Below are 22,336 nucleotides of genomic sequence, written 5' to 3'. Positions count from 1 at the left end.
AGTTTACTTAAATATCAACTTAAAGAATCCCTTAGATATTCTTGCAGAAGGGCAGTGAACTTTTCCATACTAAATAAAATTTGTTTAATTCAGTAACTGAAAACTGGCAGCTTATTGAGCATAATAACCCTTTTTAGTGTACCACCTTTGCACAGTTGTTGGTGGGTGATTAAATAGGGCCATATGGCTGAGATTTCCAACATTTTTAGTGCTGCAATTTCATTACCACTCCCCCTTCCCAAGGAAAGTTCTGGTTCATGTGCTAAATTTAAGATTGATTGTGAACATTGGGGATTGACTGTTTTCCCCACCCTCAGAAATAATGATGATCCTCTAGAAGTCCTGAGGTCAGGGCTAGGAATCTCTGGCAAAGGTGAGGTGCCCAGAAATACTGCTAGTACTACTAGTACAATTAATACTAACAACTGCTCCTATTGTCACTGCTGCTGCTGCTGCTACTACCATTTATTGAGCCTTGACTATCTGCCAATTACAGTAGCAAGTGTTTTACATGTACTACCTTTCCCTTCAAAATATGATTAGTCTAAGTGTCATAGATAATGAAACTGAGGCTCAGAGAAGTTATGTGTGTGTCCAAGGTTACACAGATAGTATGCCCAACTCCAAAGCTACCACATCACATTGCATCCCAGAACCTACACACTTTCTAGGAGGAGTGAGTGAGTTGTAGAAACTGAGGCTAGGAGCTGGGCAGGAGGGCCCAGGATTGGAAAGATGGCTGGAAGCCAAGTCAGGATGGGAAATGAAGCATGTGCGGTCAGAGTCAGTGGATCTAGTGACTCCTACTGTTAGCTACCCAGTAACAAAATAAAGAACTAGAATATTGTACGAGTGTTTGTGAGTCTGATTGTTTTGCACTTCAAAAGGATAATAACTTCCACTCTATTTCTCTCTTCACTTTCATGATCAAACTTCTCACGGCGTGCATTTCCTTACAACTTACTTTCTCTTTGACCTCTCTGACTCTATCTTCTATCCTCACTTTTCCACTGAACCTTCTCCCTCAAAGGTCATTAATATCTTCCTGTATAATGGTGCTGCTCCAATGGACTCTATTAAAAGTTCCACACCTTGAAGGCCTCTCTTCCTTTGCTATTTTCAGCCTCTGTTTTGTCAGTTTTCTTCCTCCCTTCTGCTCCATCTGTTTCTCTTTTGCTTTCTTCCAGAATTCACACCCATATATCATTCCCCTTACTGACTACAAGCCATCCTCATGATGGGTCAGGAACCACTGGTGATAAACAAGGGACATCCAAGTGATGTGTACCTTGGCCTTGCAAAAGGAAGTATAATGCTGTGGTTAGGGGCATAGGCTCTGGAGCTAAAGTGCCTGGATTCAAATCCCCACTCTGTTACCTACTAGCAGCATGACCTTGGCAAATCACTTCAATCTCTCTGTATCTCAATGTCTTTATCTGTAAAGCAAGAATAATAACAGTGTTTACTTCATAGAGTTGTTGTGAGGATTAAATGAGTTAACACATATAAAGTGCTTACCTGCAATATATGAAATCTTCATTAAGTGTCACTTATTATTATAGTCTTTACAGAGGTAATTTCTAAAATGTTGACTATTCCCACAAATGAAAAATTTGCTCCTGATATTTAATTTTTTAAACACACACCATTCCTCAATAATCTCATAAAAAGCTCCACAGTCTTCCCATTTATTTTTTGAAAGTCAGTTTGTTGTTGTATTCTGAGTGACAAACAATTGGATTTCTGTTCCCTAGGCTTTCTTCTCATTGTACATTGTACATTCTCTGTGGCTTTCAGTGCCACTTAGATGACTCCCAAGTTTTTATCCCTTTCCCAGACCTCTCTCCTGACCTCCAGATCCAGCCAGCTGTCCACTAGGCATTTCCTACTTGACTCTCTGACTGACAGCACAACAAACCTCACATGTCTAAAAAGAACTCTGGGAGACTGGTTCAAGATGGCGGAGTAGAAGGACGTGTTCTCAATCCCTCTTGTGAGAGCACCGGAATCACAACTAACTGCTGAACAATCATCGACAGGAAGACACTGGAACTCACCAAAAAAGATACACCACATCCAAAGACAAAGGAGAAGCCACAATGAGATGGTAGGAGGGGCGCAATCACAATGAAATCAAATCCCATAACCACTGGGTGGGTGACTCACAAACTGGAGAACACTTATACCACGGAAGTCCACCCACAGGAGTGAAGGTTCTGAGCCCCATGTCACGTCAGGCTTCCCAACCTGGGAGTCTGGCAATAGGAGGGGGAATTCCCAGAGAATCAGACTTTGAAGGCTAGCGGGATTTGACTGCAGGACTTTGACAGGACCGGGGGAAACAGAGACTCCACTCTTGGAGGGCACACACAAAGTAGTGTGCACATCAGGACCCAGGGGGAAGGAGCAGTGACCCCATAGGAGACTGAACCAGACCTACCTGCTAGTGTTGGGAGGTCTCCTGCAGAGGTGGGGAGTGGCTGTGGCTCACCGTGAGGACAAGGACACTGGCAGCAGAACTTCTGGGAAGTACTCCTTGGCGTGAGCCCTCCCAGAGTCTGCCATTATCCCCACCAAAGAGCCTGTAGCCTCCAGTGCTGGGTCACCTCAGGGCAAACAACCAAGAGGGAGGGAACTCAGCCCCACCCACCAGCGGACAAGTGACAAGCATATTAAAGTTTTACTGAGCTCTGCCCACCAGAGCAACACCCAGCTCTACCCACCACCGGTCTCTCCCATCAGGAAGCTTGCACAAGCCTCTTAGACAGCCTCATCCACCAGAGGGCAGATAGCAGAAGCAAGAAGAACTACAACCCTGCAGCCAGTGGAACGAAAACCACATTCACAGAAAGATAGACAAGATGAAAAGGCAGAGGATTATGTACCAGATGAAGGAACAAGATAAAACCCCAGAAAAACAACTAAATGAAGTGGAGATAGGCAACCTTCCAGAAAAAGAATTCAGAATAATGACAGTGAAGATGATCCAGGACTTCAGAAAAAGAATGGAGGCAAAGATCAAGAAGATGCAAGAAATGTTTAACAAAGACCTAGAAGAACTAAAGAACAAACAAACAGAGATGAATACAATAACTGAAATGAAAAATACACTAGAAGGAATCAATAGCAGAATGACTGAGACAGAAGAATGGATAAGTGACCTGGAAGACAGAACGGTGGAATTCACTGCCATGGAACAGAATAAAGCAAAAAGAATGAAAAGAAATGAAGACAGCCTAAGAGACCTCTGGGACAACATTAAACGCAACAGCATTTGCATTATAGGGGTCCCAGAAGGAGACGAGAGAGAGAGAAAGGACCAGAGAAAATATGTGAAGAGATTGTAGTCAAAAACTTCCCTAACATGGGAAAGGAAATAGCCACCCAAGTCCAGGAAGCGCAGAGAGTCCCAGGCAGGATAAACCCAAGGAGAAACACACCAAGACACATAGTAATCAAATTGACAAAAATTAAAGACAAAGAAAAATTATGAAAAGCAAGAAGGGGAAAACGACAAATAACATACAAGGGAACTCCCATAAGGTTAACAGCTGATTTCTCAGCAGGAACTCTACAAGTCAGAAGGGAGTGGCACAATATGTTTAAAGTGATGAAAGGGAAGAACCTACAACCAAGATTACTCTACCCGGCAAGGATCTCATTCAGATTCGACAGAGTAATCAAAAGCCTTACAGACAAGCAAAAGCTAAGAGAATTCAGCACCACCAAACCACCCCTACAACAAATGCTAAAGGAACTTCTCTAAGTGGGAAACACAAGAGAAGAAAAGGACCTAAAAAAACAAACCCAAAACAATTAAGAAAATGGTAATAGGAACATACATATCGATAATTACCTTAAATGTGAATGGATTAAATGCTCCAATCAAAAGACACAGGCTCGCTGAATGGATACAAAAAAAAGACCCACATATATGCTGTCTACAAAAGACCCAATTCAGACCTAAGGACACACAAAGACTGAAAGTGAGGGGATGGGAAAAGGTATTCCATGCAAATGGAAATCAAAAGAAAGCTGGAGTAGCAATACTCATATCAGATAAAATAGAATTTAAAATAAATAATGTTACAAGAGACAAGGAAGGACACTACATAATGATCAAGGGGTCAATCCAAGAAGAGGATAATAACAATTATAAATATACACGCACCCAACATAAGAGCTCCTTAATACATAAGCCAACTGCTAACATCTATAAAAGAGGAAATCAACAGTAACACAATAATAGTGGGGGACTTTAACAGCTCACTTACACCAATGGACAGATCATCCAGACAGAAAATTAATAAGAAAACACAAGCTTTAAGTGACACAATAGACCAGATAGATTTAATTGATATTTATAGGACATACCATCTGAAAACAGCACATTACATTTTCTTCTCAAGTGCACATGGAACATTCTCCAGGATAGATCACATCGTGGGTCACAAATCAAGCCTCGGGGAATTTAAGAAAATTGAAATCATATCAAGCATCTTTTCCGACCACAACACTATGAGATTAGAAATCAATTACAGGGAAAAAAACGTAAAAAACACAAAACACAGGGAGGCTAAACAATACGTTACTGAATAATCAACAGATCACTGAAGAAATCAAAGAGGAAATCAAAAACTGCCTGGACACAAATGACAATGAAAACACGACAATCAAAAACCTATGGGATGCAGCAAAAGCAGTTCTAAGAGAGAAGTTTATAGCAATACAATCCTACCTCAAGAAACAAGAAAAATCTCAAATAAGCAATCTAACCTCACACCTAAAAGAACTAGAGAAAGAAGAACAAACAAAACCCAAAGTTAGTAGAAGGAAAGAAATCATAAAGATCAGAGCAGAAATAAATGAAATAGAAACAAAGAAAACAATAGCAAAGACCAATAAAACTAAAAGCTGGTTCTTTGAGAAGATAAACAAAACTGACAAACCTTTAGCCAGACTCATCAAGAAAAAGAGGGAGAGGACTCAAATCAATAAAATTGGAAATGAAAAAGGAGAAGTTACAACAGACACCGCAGGAATACAGAGCATCATAAGAGACTACTACAAGCAACTCTATGTCAATAAAATGGACAACCTGGAAGAAATGGACAAATTCTTAGAAAGGTTTAACCTTTCAAGACTGAACCAGGAAGAAACAGAAAATATGAACAGACCAATCACAAGTAATGAAATTGAAACTGTGATTAAAAATCTTCCAACAAACAAAAGTCCAGGACCAGATGGCTTCACAGGTGAATTCTATCAAACATTTAGAGAAGAGCTAACACCCATCCTTCTCAAACTCTTACAAACATTTGCAGAGGAAGGAACACTCCCAAACTCATTCTACGAGGCCACCATCACCCTGATACCAAAACCAGACAAAGATACTACAAAAAAAGAAAATTACACACCAATATCACTGATAGATATAGATGCAAAAATCCTCAACAAAATACTAGCAAACAGAGTCCAACAACACATTAAAAGGATCATACACCATGATCAAGTGGGATTTATCCCAGGGATGCAAGGATTCTTCAATATACGCAAATCAATCAATGTGATACACCATATTAACAAATTGAAGAATAAAAACCATATGATCATCTCAATAGATGCAGAAAAAGCTTTTGACAAAATTCAACACCCATTTATGATAAAAACTCTCCGGAAAGTGGGCATAGAGGGAACCTCCCTCAACATAATAAAGGCCATATACCACAAACCCACAGCAAACATCATTCTCAATGGTGAAAAACTGAACGCATTTCCTCTAAGATCAGGAACGAGACAAGGATGTCCACTCTCACCACTATTATTCAACATAGTTTTGCAAGTCCTAGCCACGGCAATCAGAGAAGAAAAAGAAATAAAAGGAATACAAGTTGGAAAAGAAGAAGTAAAACTGTCACTGTTTGCAGATGACATGATACTATACATAGAGAATCCTAAAAATGCCACCAGAAAACTAGTAGAGCTGATCAATGAATTTGGTAAAGTTGCAGGATACAAAATTAATGCACAGAAATCTCTTGCATTCCTATACACTAATGATGAAAAATATGAAAGAGAAATTATGGAAACACTCCTATTTACTATTGCAACAAAAAGAATAAAATACCTAGGAATAAACCTACCTAGGGAGACAAAAGACCTGTATGCAGAAAACTATAAGACACTGATGAAAGAAATTAAAGATGATACCAACAGATGGAGAGATATACCATGTTCTTGGACTGGAAGAATCAATATTGTGAAAATGACTATACTACCCAAAGCAATCTACAGATTCAATGCAATCCCTATCAAATTACCAGTGACATTTTTTACGGAAGTAGAACAAATCGTCTTAAAATTTGTATGGAGACACAAAAGACCCCGAATAGCCAAAGCAGTCTTGAGGGGAAAAAACGGAGGTGGAGGAATCAGACTCCCTGACTTCAGTCTATACTACAAAGCTACAGTAATCAAGACAATATGGTACTGGCACAAAAACAGAAACATAGATCAATGGAACAAGATAGAAAGTCCAGAGATAAACCCACACACCTATGGTCAACTAATCTATGACAAAGGAGGCAAGGATATACAATGGAGAAAAGACAGGCTCTTCAATAAGTGGTGCTGGGAAAACTGGACAGCTACCTGTAAAAGAATGAAATTAGAAAACTCCCTAATACCATACACAAAAATAAAGTCAAAATGGATTAAAGACCCAAAAATAAGACCGGACACCATAAAACTCTTAGAGGAAAACATAGGAAGAACACTCTTGACATAAATCACAGCAAGATCTTTTTTGACCCACCTCCTAGAGTAATGGAAATAAAAACAAAAATAAACAAAAGGGACCTAATGAAACTTAAAAGCTTTTGCACAGCAAAGGAAGTTATAAACAAGATGAAAAGACAACCCTCAGAATGCAAAATATTATTTGCAAACAAATCAACGGACAAAGGATTAATCTCCAACATATATAAACAGCACATGCAACTCAATATCAAAAAAACAACCCAATCCAAAAATGGGCAGAAGACCTAAACAGACATTTCTCCAAAGAAGATATATAGATTGCCAACAAACACATGAAAGGATGCTCAACATCATTAATCATTAGAGAAATGCAAATCAAAACTACAGTGAGGTATCACCTCACACCAGTTAGAATGGCCATCATCAGAAAATCTACAAACAACAAACGCTGGAGAGGGTGTGGAGAAAAGAGAACTCCCTTGCACTGTTGGTGGGAATGTAAATTGATACAGCCACTATGGAGAACAGTATGGAGGTTCCTTAAGAAACTAAAAACAGAACTACCATATGACCCAGCAATCCCAGTCCTGGGCATATACCCAGAGAAAACCATAATTCAAAAAGACACATGCACCCCAATGTTCATTGCAGCACTATTTACAATAGCCAGGACATGGAAGCAACCTAAATGCCCATCAACAGACGAATGGATAAAGAAGATGTGGTATGTATATACAATGGAATATTACTCAGCCATAAAAAGGAATGAAATTCGGTCATTTGTAGAGACGTGGATGGACTTGGAGACTGTCATACAGAGTGAAGTAAGTCAGAAAGAGAAAAACAAATATCATATATTAATGCATATATGTGGAATCTAGAAAAATGGTACAGATGAACTGGTTTGCAAGGCAGAAATAGAGACACAGATGTAGAGAACAAATGTATGGACACCAAGGGGGGAGGGAAGCAGTGGGGTGGGGTGGGGATGAAATGGAAGATTGGGATTGACATATATACACTAATATGTATAAAATAGATAACTAATAAGAACCTGCTGTATTAAAAAATAAAATAAAATTCAAAAAAAATTTTTTAATTTAAAAAATAAAAAGAACTCCATCTATTTCCTAACCTAGTTAAAGGAAACACGTCCACTCAGTTACCCAAGACAGAAACCTATAGATCACCCTACTATTCTCTCATCTCTCTACCCACTGCATCTAACTGATCACCAAGTCATACTGATTCTACCTACTACAAATGTGTTTTGAATTTATCCCCTGCTCCCTAGCCCTACTGCCATTGCCTTAGGTTGGGCTTTCATCTCTCCATGGATCAGTAAAAGCCACCTAACTGGTCTCTTTACCTTCAGTTTTGACCCCTGACCCTTGCTCCATCCTGCATACTACAGTCAGAGCAATACTGAAATGAAGACCTTATCCAGTTATTCACCTACTTTAAATCCTTCCATGGGTCCCTAGAGTCTTCAGGATAAAGTCCAAACACCTATGCATGGCATACAAGGCCCTTCACTATCCAGGCCCTAGCTACTTCTCCACACTTACCTCTTGCAATGATCTCACATCTCATATTCTGGCTGAACCAAACTTCTGGTGATTTTCTGAACACCTCTATGGTGTTTACCCTTCTATGTTCTCACATGGTGTTCCCTTTGCTCCCTTTTCTCATTTTTTGGCAAAATTCTACTCTTATTTCAAGACAATTTGATTTTTATTTACATTTTGCAGTCCTTCCTAAGTCCCTCAGGCAGACTTAGGTGTTTCTTTCTCTATGCTAGCTTGTCATCTTGCACTTACCTTCATTACAATAATCATGACTTCACATTATATTTGACATTTTACCTGTTAAGCAAGTTCCTTGAGGTCAGGGGCCATTTGCTATTTATCTCTATATACCCAGTGTATACCTAGTGCATAGTGTACCACTTTGCCCATACAATTTGCTCATTTTCACCTCCATTAATATCACTGCTCTCTGTCTCAGCAGAGGAAGAAATTTATTTTTCCTCCTGCAACATTTGGCTAAAATGCATTTTATCCATTAAATTTTCCCTAATTACACTTACTTCAGTCTAATCACTCCTTCATTTTATCATGTCCTCCGTGCTTGCAGAAGAGTCCTCCAACAAACGTATTTGTGCTTTAATGATTTAGATTCTATTATTGCTTCTAGCTCGACCACTCTAAAACATTTCAGGATCATCTGCTGAAATCATCCATAGTGCTGTGTTGTTTTAACTAATTTCTATTAAGACACCTATTTTTATGCTTGGAGAAGTAGTCAGACATTGAATCTTGCTCTTCCCAAACCAAATACCATTTCAATGAGCAGCATGAGCAGAAAGGGGAGAAATCCAAGCCACCTACGGTTTGAGCTCTAAGACTTCTGAAAGCTATTGGAGCAAAGACCTGGTGGCAAGATGAAAAGCTGAAATTCCCCAAACTAAGGGAAGCCTTTCCCTCTCTTCCAGCTCATCTCCTTTCTTTTTTCTTTCTCTTAATGCTAAAGAGCCATGCCACCCAGCCCCTTAAAAGGCTTGAGAAGAGCCAGAAAGAAATCAGTCTGCCCATGGAGCTTCTGGGATGGGCCAACCCACTGTCCTGCAGCAGTTCTGGAGGGGAGGAAAACAGATGGCACACAAAATAGCCAGGAAAGTGCTTTAATATGCTCCGTGCCCTGAAAGTTAACAATAAGACTAAAAAAGTAAACACAGAAGGGCTATACTACATTCATCTGTGCTCCCTGTACTGCACGCTGTTTTATAAATACTCTCTCTTTCTCACTAGATAACTGGGTTGTCCCTAGCTAGACTAATAAAAGTTTCTGGAGGTCATCAACAACATACGTTTCTTTTGTAGCCCCCAAATGACCTACCACACTGAGTACATCGCGTTTGCTCAAGAAATGTTGTTGCCTGACTGATTACTAAGTATTTAACCATTTTTCTTCCCCTCAATATTTTCTGGAATGCTTATTTATTCACAAAACCATGCAGACTTGGAAGCCAAGAGGAACTATTCATCTGTTGGTATACATTTTCCCTTGGCTATGCATTAAACAGAAATTTCCTTTGGAAATGTAAACAAAGGATGCCTGATGAGACGGGACAAAGAACTATATATAGAGATCAAGTGGCCAGAGTAGCAAGGTCAGAGCATGCCCTTCCTTAACCAGATTAAAGGAGTCTTGGGCCTGCCTCTCCCTCCTTCCCATGTTCTCCAGCCCCGACAGAAAATATTTTCCAGCTGCCTATCCACTGAATTCTGAAAGCTGGGCAGTGACTCTAACAGGCTGCGTTACCAAAGAATTCAGCTAACAAATCTGTGGTGATCCTAATCTCTGTTTCTGTAATAATAGGAAGACTGCAGCTTTGTTTACTTTCTGAGGAGAATAGAGAACAGGGAGAAAGAACCAGGAGAAGGAGGCAGTATTTATGGCTCTTTTATGAAAAGTCAATCTGTGACAAAAACATTTGCAGACAATCAGGAAGGGGAACAGGTTTGGCAGGAAAATAGCCTATTCTAGTTTTCTCAGAAGTGCCTTAGCTGGTATCCTCCACCCCCGCCCGATGTGAAATGCCTGGTTTACACTGTGAATATAGTCATTCCCGATAGACAAATCTGGATTAGATAAAATGAAAAAAATTCAAACCACCCCTCAATGTCCGGCTTGCATGAAAGTATCCTACTATTTATTTCATTTTATAAAGTATTTATAAGCATTTATGAAGTCTCAAATCTCTTCTTTAACTGCATTTCTAATCCCGGGGCTTGTCTTGAAGCCTTCTGGACACACAGGCTCTGTGCTGAACGAACATAATAAGTACCCTGGATTCACCCTATTATTATGGGGAAGTTAGGGCACATCCCTAACCTTTCAGAAGGGATGATGTCATAGAGCACAGCCATGGCCTTCCATAAACCATCCTGTAGGGCCCCTGTCGAAGACAGAATCCTAAACTGAATAAGACCATGGAGTTAACTCCCAAAATACACTCTCGCCCTTGACATGTAATGCAGTATCTCAAGATTCTTTCCCAATTCTCAGTGAACATTTTAATTCCATTGTCTGTATTTCTTGCACATGTGTATCCACATCAGGGTGGATTTGTATAACATGTAAGCCCCCAGAGGGTAAATACTGTGTCTATGCTGTTTTCTTTGTACCTGGTACAGTGCTACGCATAAGTAAGTATTAATAAAAGGTGACCTTTTGTGTACCAGAGCAGACGATTGGCCGAGGATTAGTAAGCATCCCTGAGGGAGTCTCTTAAACCCCTCCTTTGCTGGTTGCCATGGGGCTACTTTTCCCACCTACTTTGCTTACATATGGGCACCATTAGTGTCATCTCCTGTAGGCTCAGGCAGGAATACTAACTTCAGAAAGGCACTGTGAAAACATCACCTATAACCTAGAGGACCAGGATGAGTCCTCCTCCACTAACACAATGATGCACTGTTTTATGAGACTAGCTCCTTGCCACTTGAAAAGAGTAGGGCCCTGAATCATAAAGGTTTGATTGGTGCGATGGGCTGGGAAAGGCTGGAACAGGGCTATGTTTGGGTGAGGCTGGCCAGAGTGATAAGCTCCCTGGAGGGGGGGGGGCGGTGCAGGGGGGGTGGGATGATAAGATGTTAGAGAGGTGCTAAAGTGAATAAGCAATGAAAATAAACTGCTTACATTGCTAATTTGACTACAACTTGCTCTCTACTTAAATAACTTTTTGATGAGAATGAGGAAGTGATGATTACAGTTTCTAACCACATTTTATTCACCGTGAGATGTTACCCCACCCTCAATCATGTAAATTCTAAACCAAGGGATTTCTTATCTTGTCTCCTGCTCACAATACTTCCTTGTCTCTTCACCAGTGTGGGTTTCTTATACTGTAATCTAACAGCATAATCAGAAGCTTTGATAGAGTAGAACATAAAGGGATTCTGATTAGCTGAAAACCACTCTAAAATGCCTTTTGTTTTGCTTCTCCCCTCTTGGAAAGGATGAGACTGAAGAGAAAAAGAAAAGAATAAAGAAAGCAACCATTCATAGAATCACGACTTGAGAAATCTGGAAGTGACACTGAAGGTCATGTATTCAGTTCAATCCCTCATTTTATAGGTAAGGACACTGAAGTTGAGAGGCTAGATGACTTACTCAAGTTCATACTACCAGTTAATGACAGAGTCAAGTTCAGAAACCAATTTTCCAACTTACATCCCAGCATTCTTTCTTTCCATTCCTTATGCTTCTTCCTAAATTCCCCACCCCATTCCATAATCTCACACCTGAGTTTAACTGGTATCCTGTGTACTCTACCGATAGCACCAGTCTCTTCCACAAATGGAGTGCCCAGCAGGGATTAAATTGCTATGGTATGCCCATCATACAACAACAATCTACTTTAAGAAACCCAATACTTTAAGGTATCCAAACAATCAGGAGTGGTTACTTATATAAGAAGATTCTTTGCCTTATAAGAAAACTCTCCACATTCTCTTAAATAGGACTCCCCAGGGGGGATTAAGAGATGAGATCTTAATAAAATTATTTTATTGCTTAAAATAAAATAAACTTGAACCATTATGTTTTCTGTCATACAAGTAAGATTAGAACCAGACTATCAGGTTATAAACAGAAACATTTTTATCCAACCACTGCCCATGAGGAGTCCTGTAGAAAATTTTACTCGACCCTGTTTACACTTTAAGCCCTACCTACCATCACCTCTTCAACAAAATCAACACAAAACCAAATGCTATGGCTGAAGTTTCACACTCTTGCAAAAAAGAGAGAAATAACATCTTTGTTTTATTATGTCCACTTATGAAGAGGTCGACTCCTCTTGTAGGCTCTGTTCTGAGATCTGATGTAGATAACCTCATATTGTACAACACTTGATAATTCACAGATAACTCTAACACAGATATCATTTGTTGATGACAAGAATAAGTGGAAAGGCGATGAGTGAGGACCAGGTAAGGTGCATGGGGAAGAAGGGAGGAGAGGTTAGGAAGAGGAGAAGCAGTTCTGATAATATTCTTATAGAAACAATATTGCATTGAACAAACCTCACTCTACCCTGAGGACCTGGGGTTCCCAACTTCCCTTACTCCCTAGCAATCTTTTTAAGTAGCTAGGATGTTCAGTCTGATGCAGAAAGAAACACACTTCATGTTGGATTCTCACACCACCTGCTATTGGAAAAGGAGAAGGGATTGCCCCTGGGACTGACGTCTCCCCAACCCACCACCACCACTTATTATTATTTTTTAAACAATAGCTATCTGCCACTTTTCTTGGAACAAGCATCCTAAAGGAATGAGACTTCTTAAAATTATCATTCAGCCCTTCACTCCAAATGGCCGAGCTACACTCTGACAAAACAAGTCCCCCCAAAAGGATCGCCTGATCCAGGTTCTTCGAAAGAATGACAGATGTTTCTGTTACATACCTCAACCTGTTGGCAGATCTGTATTAGCTTGGCCATTTGATTTTCTAGTTCACTGTTGCGCTTAACCAGGTTGGTGAGGTTCATCTCCAGAGTTTGCTGCCATCGCAGAGTATGAAGCCAGAGGGAAACAGGGAAGAGGGGAAAAAAGAAGAAATGTTCAATGAGTTTGAGACCCAGTATCACATGGAAATCAGTCAGTCAGTCAACAAATATTTCAAAGATTCATTGCACATGGGCCAAGCACTGTTCTAGGTGCCGATTAATAATGCTGTACTTTTGCTCCAGACTGTCATTATTGGGGAAAAGATGACATTCATGACTTTGTGAATGTAGGAATTTAATGACATTAAAGCAACTTTATGTTTTCTATAATATTTTTTAACTTTTAAAAGTATTTCATAGTCAATATCTCATTTTGCCCTCATAGTAATCCGGTGACATAGGGAGAACAGATTTTATTCTCTCTTTTTGACAGATGGATGAGTTGACTAAGAAAACTATAATTTATTGAACAATTACTACTTGTCAGACACTATGCTAGGCAATTTCATACATATCATTTAATAATCATGACAGCCTATGAAGTAGGAGATGTCAGCATTTTACAGATGAGAGAACTGAGCTGCAGAGTGGGCTTCAAGTGTTTTGCACAGTCATGTAATTAGTATGTAGCAAAGCTAGGACTGGAATCCAGGTCTCTAGTCTTCAGATACAGCTTTGCCCCAGTATTCCATGATTTTTTTGTCTTTGTTGATAACACTTTATATTTATCAGTAGGTTCCTTCAGAAAAAAAGATGGTATTTTCAGTGTGGAATTCATCAAAATCTAGCGTTGTATCTCACAGCTTCCCTCCTTTGGCACTAAGCAATAGCCTACAGAAATGCCAGACTTCAAAATGCAAAGCCGAGCTGTATGTATCAAGACAGGACATCCATTGTTTACTGTTGTTTACTGGGACATAGATCCTTTTAGGGAAACATTAGCAGCGCTTTGCAAATCTGTTTATTATAACATAGTTAAAACAGTACTAAGACCTCCTCGCATATTTTCAGTTGAGTAAGCTACTCTCTTACATTCCTCATGTGAAAAAAATAGAATGTTATTCACTCTAGATTGGTAATGGGCTTTTTTTATTCCTCCTCATTTCCAAGTCTTCAGCTCTGGCGGCTGCTTCTTCCAGGACCTGCCCCAATATCCACTCCTCTCTCACTCACCATCCCAGCATCCCCACAAAGTCTGTTCCAAATGGAATACCCCAACTTCCTGGCCCTTATTCTGCTAGCACAGCATTCCTTCCCTTGGTCGTGTTCATTGCTTCATTGCTGTCTCCATGGTTCCTACGGTTTATAGTTGTTCAAAGTGCATGTTTTGGGCGGGGCGGGCTGGGGGGAGAGGGGGCAAGGGAAAGTGAGAAGAAGGGGAGAGGACTCGTGTTGGCCCCTTTCTTCTCCGCTAGGTAGCTGTGGCTCCTTAGTACCCTTGGCACTGTCCCATGAATCCATCCCAGAGGAGTATTCCCACAGATATATGTATTTCTAGGACAGGCAGTCTGATCTCACTTGTTCTCAATCTGGATTATGAGAATCAGCTTAATCTCTGCTTCTTGCCAGATCTCGCTTGGTTTCTTTGGCTTTATGCCCATGGGAGTGATTTTTTCACCACTTATTCTATTTTTCTTAGCTTGGATACTGTGTCTCCCCTGGCCTTCTTTAACTCCACCACCTTCTCAATCTGTGGTCTTCTCCTTAGCAAGGAAAAAGGGAGAGAAAAAGGAAAAACGAAGGGCCGCAATTGTTGATTTGGACATGAGTTCTAAGCTAAGTAGATGTCAGGGGGAAAAAAAGAAATGGCAGTTCGGAGATTTAATACAAAAGGTATTTCATTTGTACTTAATACAAAAGGTATTGAGCACCTACTCTATTCAAGGTGCTTTGACTTCAGAGATAAAGAGGAGGTGAAATTATGCTGGGTCTTGAAGGATAAGCAGGATTTTAATAGACAGAGATGGAGGCGGGCAGGGCGTTCCAGGCACAGGGAGTAGCATGAGCAAAAGTAAAAGGGAATCGGGGCTTCCCTGGTGGCGCAGTGGTTGAGAATCTGCCTGCCAATGCAGGGGACACGGGTTCGAGCCCTAGTCTGGGAAGATCCCACATGCTGCGGAGCAGCTGGGCCCGTGAGCCACAACTACTGAGCCTGCACGTCTGGATCCTGTGCTCCGCAACAAGAGAGGCTGCGATAGTGAGAGGCCCGCGCACCGCGACGAAGAGTGGCCCCCGCTTGCCGCAACTAGAGAAAGCCCTCGCACAGACACGAAGACCCAACACAGCCAAAATTAAATAAATAAATAAATAAATTCAAATAGCTAACCTTAAAAAAAAAAAAAAAGTAAAAGGGAATAAAGTGTAGGACATGTCCAGGGAACAGAGTTGAGTTTGGCTAGAACAGAGGGTACAAGAAAATAGAGGGGCACAGGCTGGAAATGGAGACAGAGGCCCTGTTATGAAGGTCTTAAATGTCTGGGTGAAGAGTCTCTACCTATTTTTGAAAGCAGTAGGGGTTTACCAAAGGCTTTTGAGCAAGATAATGACATAATCAGGGCTGCATTTATGAGATCAACCTATGTGGAGCAGACTAAAACAGGAGAGCCTGGGGGCAGGGGCACTGGTTAGGAGGAGACTGCAATATGCAAAGCAGTTGGTAATGCAGATCTGGGCCAAGCTAAGAGGATAATCGAGAGAAACATGTTTCAAGAAAGGATTTGTCACTCTCAGATATGCAGAGAGTGCAAGAAATACGAGGCCTGAGAAAAGGCAGCTGGATTTGGTAATTAGAGGTCACTGGTGACCTTTGAAAAAGGAGTTTCAGTAGAGTTTTGGAAGCAAATGCCAAACTGTACAGGGTTAGTGAGTACGTCAATAGTGACGATGTGGAGGCTACAAGTCTGGACTCCTCTTCAAAAATTCGAACGTAAGGTGAATATGATGGAGCTGTAGTTTGATGAAAAGGTCCAGCTCAAGTTAGAGAGTGGGCATGCGTAACGGGCCCAATCAGTTTGTGATTTCCTCCCACAGAGTGGTCCAGATTCCTAGATCAATGGAAATTCCACGTCTCACAAATGAGTTTATGGACATATTAGGTAAATATAATGTAGATTGAGGAACTCAGAGCAGATACAGTGTAAGAAATCTGTGTTTCAACTGTAATGTGTTTTCTTTCAAACATGGGATTCCAAGGGGAGAATGTTTTCTAACAAGTGTATGCAACCTGTTGCAACACTTGTCATGAAACTGATATCTTATAAATAATTCATAATGCAGAGCAGGACTAAGATCCCTGCTGTGTGTTCCTCATTTGTGGCCCACAACTGAGACTCACAGCTTCTGTAAAGCCACTGAAAACAAAAATTAGGGCTGAACACATAATTTGGGGTCTGGTTAGACTATGGACCTTGGGTCTCCATCACAACATTATGGCAAATGGTTATTTTGCTCTGGCCCCCTAGCAATTTGCAGAATGCCAGCACATTTTAACAATCCAGAACTAGAACTGACAAGATGACTCTAATTTCATCCTTACTTCATTAATATGAAAAGGCTTTGAAAAATAAATCTTTGGCTAATGAAAACACCATCTGTTGATGGCTTTTTGCCACTGTTTTCTTACATTACGAGACATAATTTGAGGGAAACACCGAACATTTACTTACTCACTTCCTATTCATTTACCAGGAATTAAAGCCTCCTCTCAAGCTGGAATTGATTCTCAATAATCAACATATGCAAAGGGAAGCAGAGAATTGAAGCAATTATGCAGTTGATTTCCTCACCCTTCCTTATCATGCTTAGCCCTGACGAATCATTTCGAACTAGAAATTCTGGGCCACTCTAGGTATGAATGATTTCATTGATTTGGCCAAGTAATTATTATGTCTATACGCAGACTAAGTAAACAAAAAGGATGTGTGTGTGTGTGTGTGTGTGTGTGTGTGTGTGCAAAATTTTATGTAAAACTAAACACGTCTCTTTGTTGTGTTGTTGTGGTGGTGGTTTGGTTGTGAAGAACCGGTTTGCTGGGCTCTTTTCTCATGCAGTCCACTTAGTGACTGGGCCAGGCTCCTTCTGCCCAAGCCTAGTTAGTGCAGCTTTCTCAGAATACTTGAACTGTGACAGCGAGAGAGCCCAAGTGGCAGGGGAGATTGGAATGGAGATATCTGCCGGGAGGAAACCGGACAGGAGGTTGGCAGGGAGAGCAGGATGAAGCTCCCATTTCCTGCTGCAGGAGGTTACCTCTGGGCCCTTCTGTGCTTCCCTGTGTGAAGGTTAGAGAAGCCATTTCAGCTATGAAACCGTGAGACCCTCCACACCCCCAGGTGACTACATTGTTAGAGCTCTCACAAAATTCTACATGTGTCTAAACAGCACAAAGTGAGGGGAAGCTTTGGCTGATTTGCATAATTGAGATTTTAAAAGGCCCAAGTTAGCTAAATTGGCAGTCTACACTGATTCCATTTTTATCCAAGTCCCACTTCATTTGTGTCATATAGACTTGGCCTGTTTGTGTTCTGTTATACCCTTCCGAAAGAGGAAAATGTTTTGCTATTTCTGAGAAAGCTAGGCACAGGCTATTCTTCCAGACAGCTTCCCATAAAAAGAAATGGCTTCACTAACACTCTCAAATAATTGCTGGGTTTTTTTTTTCACTTCTTCAGACACAGGTTATTTCAGATAACTTTCTCATTGGCTCCCTGAAGAAACCCAGCTACATGTCCAAACACCAGCTCTTCACTGAAGCCAGAGAGTCCCCTCATGGCACACACTTGACTGTGATCTTCATATGTCATGCTCCGGGAAGGCACATGTCTTCACACATGTATGAGCACACTTACATACACCTACCTGACACAGCGAGTCTTGAAGCCTAAAAAGGGGCAGGGCCTTTCTGTTTGTTCTATTGAAACATGTTTTATTGCCATTAAATGCCTATATTCTCTCTTACTTTCTACAAGGTACAAGGCGAACATTATCTAAAACTAGACAAGATCCCAACTGTTTTGATGTGGGAATTGAACCTTGAAGGTTTCGAAGAGAAGTGAAGGGAAGAAGGGCCAACCCACCCCAAACCCGAGCTTTCCCAATTGACAGAAGACAATTTCATCTTTAAAAATACTCGGAGCCAGTGACCCCGTTACTATTCTTTGACAAGCTCTTTTTTGACATCTTGTCTATTCACGGATGTTCCCAGCTCTTCCAAAAGCCAGTAGCCAAAATCTTAGCACACTTTTGGGGTCACATTCTGCCTTCTTTTTTTAACTGCTTGTCTTAAAATACTTACTTTGCTTTTGCTTCAGTCTGTCACTTTATGTATCAATTACATATGGCCTTTCAACAGCAGAACACACCATCTGGTCCACAAACTGAAGCCCACACCCTTATGCCTGAGTTTATTCTTTCCCCAAACATTTATTCGCTGTTGTATAGACACGGGCTATGTCCCAGAATGAGATGCAGGTGACATACTGGAGGCATGAGGTCTACTCTACCTGAGGTTTGCTGGGGAATCACCAGACTGGTCTTCAAGCCAGGTGAAACAGGTGGCCAGCCCTCCTCTTCTCAGAAGGTTCTGAAATCATCCAGCAAAGACACAACCTCTCCCAGTCCCCTTATCAGAAATGTTACACAATCCCACATTCTTTTCTTTTCCCTCTGTTCAGGTGCATAGCATGGTTAAATCTCTAGCTTAAATGTATAAATTATTATTTGGACCTTCGAAAAGAAAACCTATACTAAAAACCTAAATCCAGTGTTCATTTTGATAATATTGAGCTGAAACCACTCTACTTTCCTGGAGGCCTCCATATTGTATTCCACTTGCACGATTCCTCTTCGGTTCCTGCCTCTCATACGCATCCTCTCCTTTCTCCTTCACTTGCCCTTCCTCTCTGTCTACCTTCTAGACCAGGAGTGTGCTGCAAGGCTCACTCCTCAGCCTTCATTCAGCTCCCTGCTTCCTGACTCTACCTCTACGCTAAAGACCCTCAAACCTATGTCTCTGGCCCTGATCTTTCGGCCACCACAAAGGCCTGAATTTCAACCCCTTCTGGAACACTTGCCCTTTCAGTTCTGAGAGTGCCCCATGCTCTATCTCCACCAGATATTTGAACAAACTATTTTCTCTGAACTAAAACACTCCCTGTCCCTGACCCCATCCCTGTCCCCCAATTAGGGGTCCAAAATGCCGCCCAAAGTCTCTTCTGATGTCCCTCCTATGGGCTCTCACACACACACACACACACACACCCGCCCCGTGCCTCCACTGCCACAGGACTCACCACACTGTCTTGTAACTGCGTCCTCACTCGTCTGCCTCTGCACACTACGCTGACACCTCCACCAGGGTTGGGATGTGCTGTCTTTATCACTGGAACCGCAACCCCTTTTCTAGCGCTTGGCACCTTCAGACTCAAGTCTGAAGTCATCGCCCAAAACTGCTAGTCCCTTCCTAATTTCTCTATTTCTGTGCCCAATACCACCATTCTTCAAGACATCTCCTCCTCAAAAATCATTTTTTAATTCTTTCTCTCCATCATCTATAACCACTACAGTCGTTCTCCAAGTCCTGTCAATTCTTTCTTCACAGTCTCTCTCCAGTTGGCCCTCTTCTCCGATGAATTCATTTATGATTCCCTGCTTTTGAGCTCAATGACTTCCTTTCACTGACCCTTCCTGTGTGCTTCAGAGAACCCTGTGCAAACCTCTGCCATGGCACTTACCATACCGAATTCGAAGATGTCCTTATCTATCTCCCTTACTGAGCTCAAAGCTCCGCAGGGCAGGCACTGTGCCTTAGTTCCTGTGTCCCCAGCTCCTACTACAATGACTTGAACAATTTAAGTGTTTAATAAACAAAGTGCATGTTCATTAATTGTTTTTTAAATGAATGAATGAGCCCCTGGCCTAAATCCCTGGCGCTACAGTTTAAGTTCTCGTCTGGTCCATCTTCAGGGGAGATAAAGAACAAGACAGTACCTCTTTATATCAACCCTTCATGAACTTGAGTGTCATTATCACATTTTCCCCTTTAAACCTCACTTCTTTGGGTTCAATAATTCTTGTTTCTTTCATCTTTCTTTACCTATATTATATTTCTGTAACATGTTCTTTTGCCCAATAATAACAGACAGAATTTTCATCCACCCAAGAACAATCTCTGAGTCAATGTTTTGTAAGCTGTTCTCAGACTGATGATTGTTAGCTCTTTCAGATGTTGATGAGGAGGAGACTTGGGACAAAAGAAATAAAAGAAAAACAGAAAGATAAGAACACAGGTAGGTGGAGTATCCACTAGCTAAACTTGCTCTCAAACCTAAGAAACAATAGAAAACATCTTCCAACAGAGTCCTGTTAATACTATGTGACAGTAGAGCCCGAGAATCAATATAATTATTGGAGGGGGGAAAGTGGGGTTCAAATGAGTCTTAGCACACAGTTCGAGTAGAAATGGAATAAAATGCATTTTTTACCCTCTCACACACATACAAAACATGTACAGATTTATACATATTACAAGTAATGGGGAGCAAGTCTTGGACAATTAAGAGAGCACAGAGACGGGCTTCCCTGGTGGCGCAGTGGTTGGGAGTCTGCCTGCCAGTGCAGGGGACACGGGTTCCGGCCCTGGTCTGGGAGGATCCCACGTGCCGCGGAGCAACTGGGCCCGTGAGCCACAACTGCTGAGCCTGAGCGTCTGGAGCTTGTGCTCTGCAGCGAGAGAGGCTGCGATAGTGAGACCCGCGCACCGCGATGAAGAGTGGCCCCCGCTCGCCGCGGCTGGGGAGGGCCCTCGCGCAGAGGCGAAGACCCAACACAGCCAAGGATAAATAAATAAATAAATTAAAAAAAAAAGAGAGCACAGAGAAGCCAGAGCTACAAGCAAGAATGATTTTACGATTGTTGAGCTGAAGGCTGGTTTTGCTGAAAAACCCCATGACAGATATTACGCCCACATGACAGATATTACGCCCACCCCATGCACACATGTCCACCACCATACCTTAGAGAGTCCAAATCTAGACACAAATGCTTCGCTCTTATAATATTTAGCTACTGTGATTCAGTACCTAAGTGAGTGAAAGTGAGAAACAACTTTTTCTGTTCCCTCAGCTATGGTAACCCACCCTTGGCCTCCACTGAAGATTTGTCTCATCATGAGGCTCATTTATTAGGGAGATCCCTAGTCTCAGGATAGGTTCTACTGAAGCCCTAACTCTCCCTAGGGTGACCACAGAAAACTTGCCCTACACTCATGGCCCCCTCATACCCAAGTTATCCACAGATAACCCCACAGAAGATCAACACAGGCACTCTCTCCTCCTCACACACAGTGACACACATTTATAGATACACGCAGACACACACAGATTAAATTCTCAGCCACTCACCCATGCAGAAATACACACACTTGTATATAGTGGCACATACAGATGTATGAAAATATGCCCTCTCTCAACCCAGTCTCTCATAAAGATATTTCTCCTTCCTTCTCTTATACTCATATTCATACTGGTTCAGAAACAGTCAAATGTCCATTGGTAGATAAATTGAGAGGGTATCTGTTTTGGCAGACAGGAGTGGGTGAGTAGACAAACGACTGGGAGGAGGTGGTGGCTGAGTGAGAATGGGTGGGTAGAGGATAGAGTGACTGAGTAGGAAGAAGGAGAAGTAACCAACTATGATAAGATTCTAGGATATCATATTTTCTAACCTTTTGACTCTCGTTATGGTTTTCCTTTGAATAGTCTCCAAGTCTCATATCTCCCTTCTCTTTGGCAATCTTTAGCTCTCTCTGTCTCAGTCTCTCTTTGTGTGTGTGGTGTGTGTATTTTACTTTCCCACAACAAAAAGCTTACTCTAATACCAGGTAATATTTTATAACAACAAGACCCCTGATAGGTAAATGTAACTACATTTAAGAATTATTTGTAGGGACTTCCCTGGTGGTCCAGGGGTTAATAAGAATCTGCCTCCCAATGCAGGGGGCATGGGTTCGATCCCTGGTTGGGGAACTAAGATCCCACATGTCGCGAGGCAACTAAGCCCGAGCCA

The 22,336-nt window shown here is 41.4% G+C and overlaps 1 protein-coding gene across 10 annotated transcripts in view; it reads right to left on the bottom strand.

The window, feature by feature from the left end:
- Nucleotides 1–22,336, bottom strand: part of MID2 (midline 2) — a 99,586-nt gene that overhangs the window by 56,990 nt on the left and 20,260 nt on the right. For all 10 annotated transcript variants that reach the window (XM_082447562.1, XM_082447564.1, XM_082447560.1 and 7 more), the window contains one exon: nucleotides 13,235–13,330. In XM_082447562.1, the coding sequence (XP_082303688.1) occupies nucleotides 13,235–13,330 (96 nt within the window). The remainder of the gene's footprint in view (nucleotides 1–13,234; nucleotides 13,331–22,336) is intronic.

This window comes from Balaenoptera physalus (assembly GCF_965194825.1).
Source record: "Balaenoptera physalus genome assembly, chromosome: X".
NCBI classification, from domain to species: Eukaryota; Metazoa; Chordata; class Mammalia; order Artiodactyla; family Balaenopteridae; genus Balaenoptera; species Balaenoptera physalus.
The sequence above is the reverse complement of the archived record's forward strand: the minus strand, read 5'-3'. Positions and strand labels throughout refer to the sequence as shown.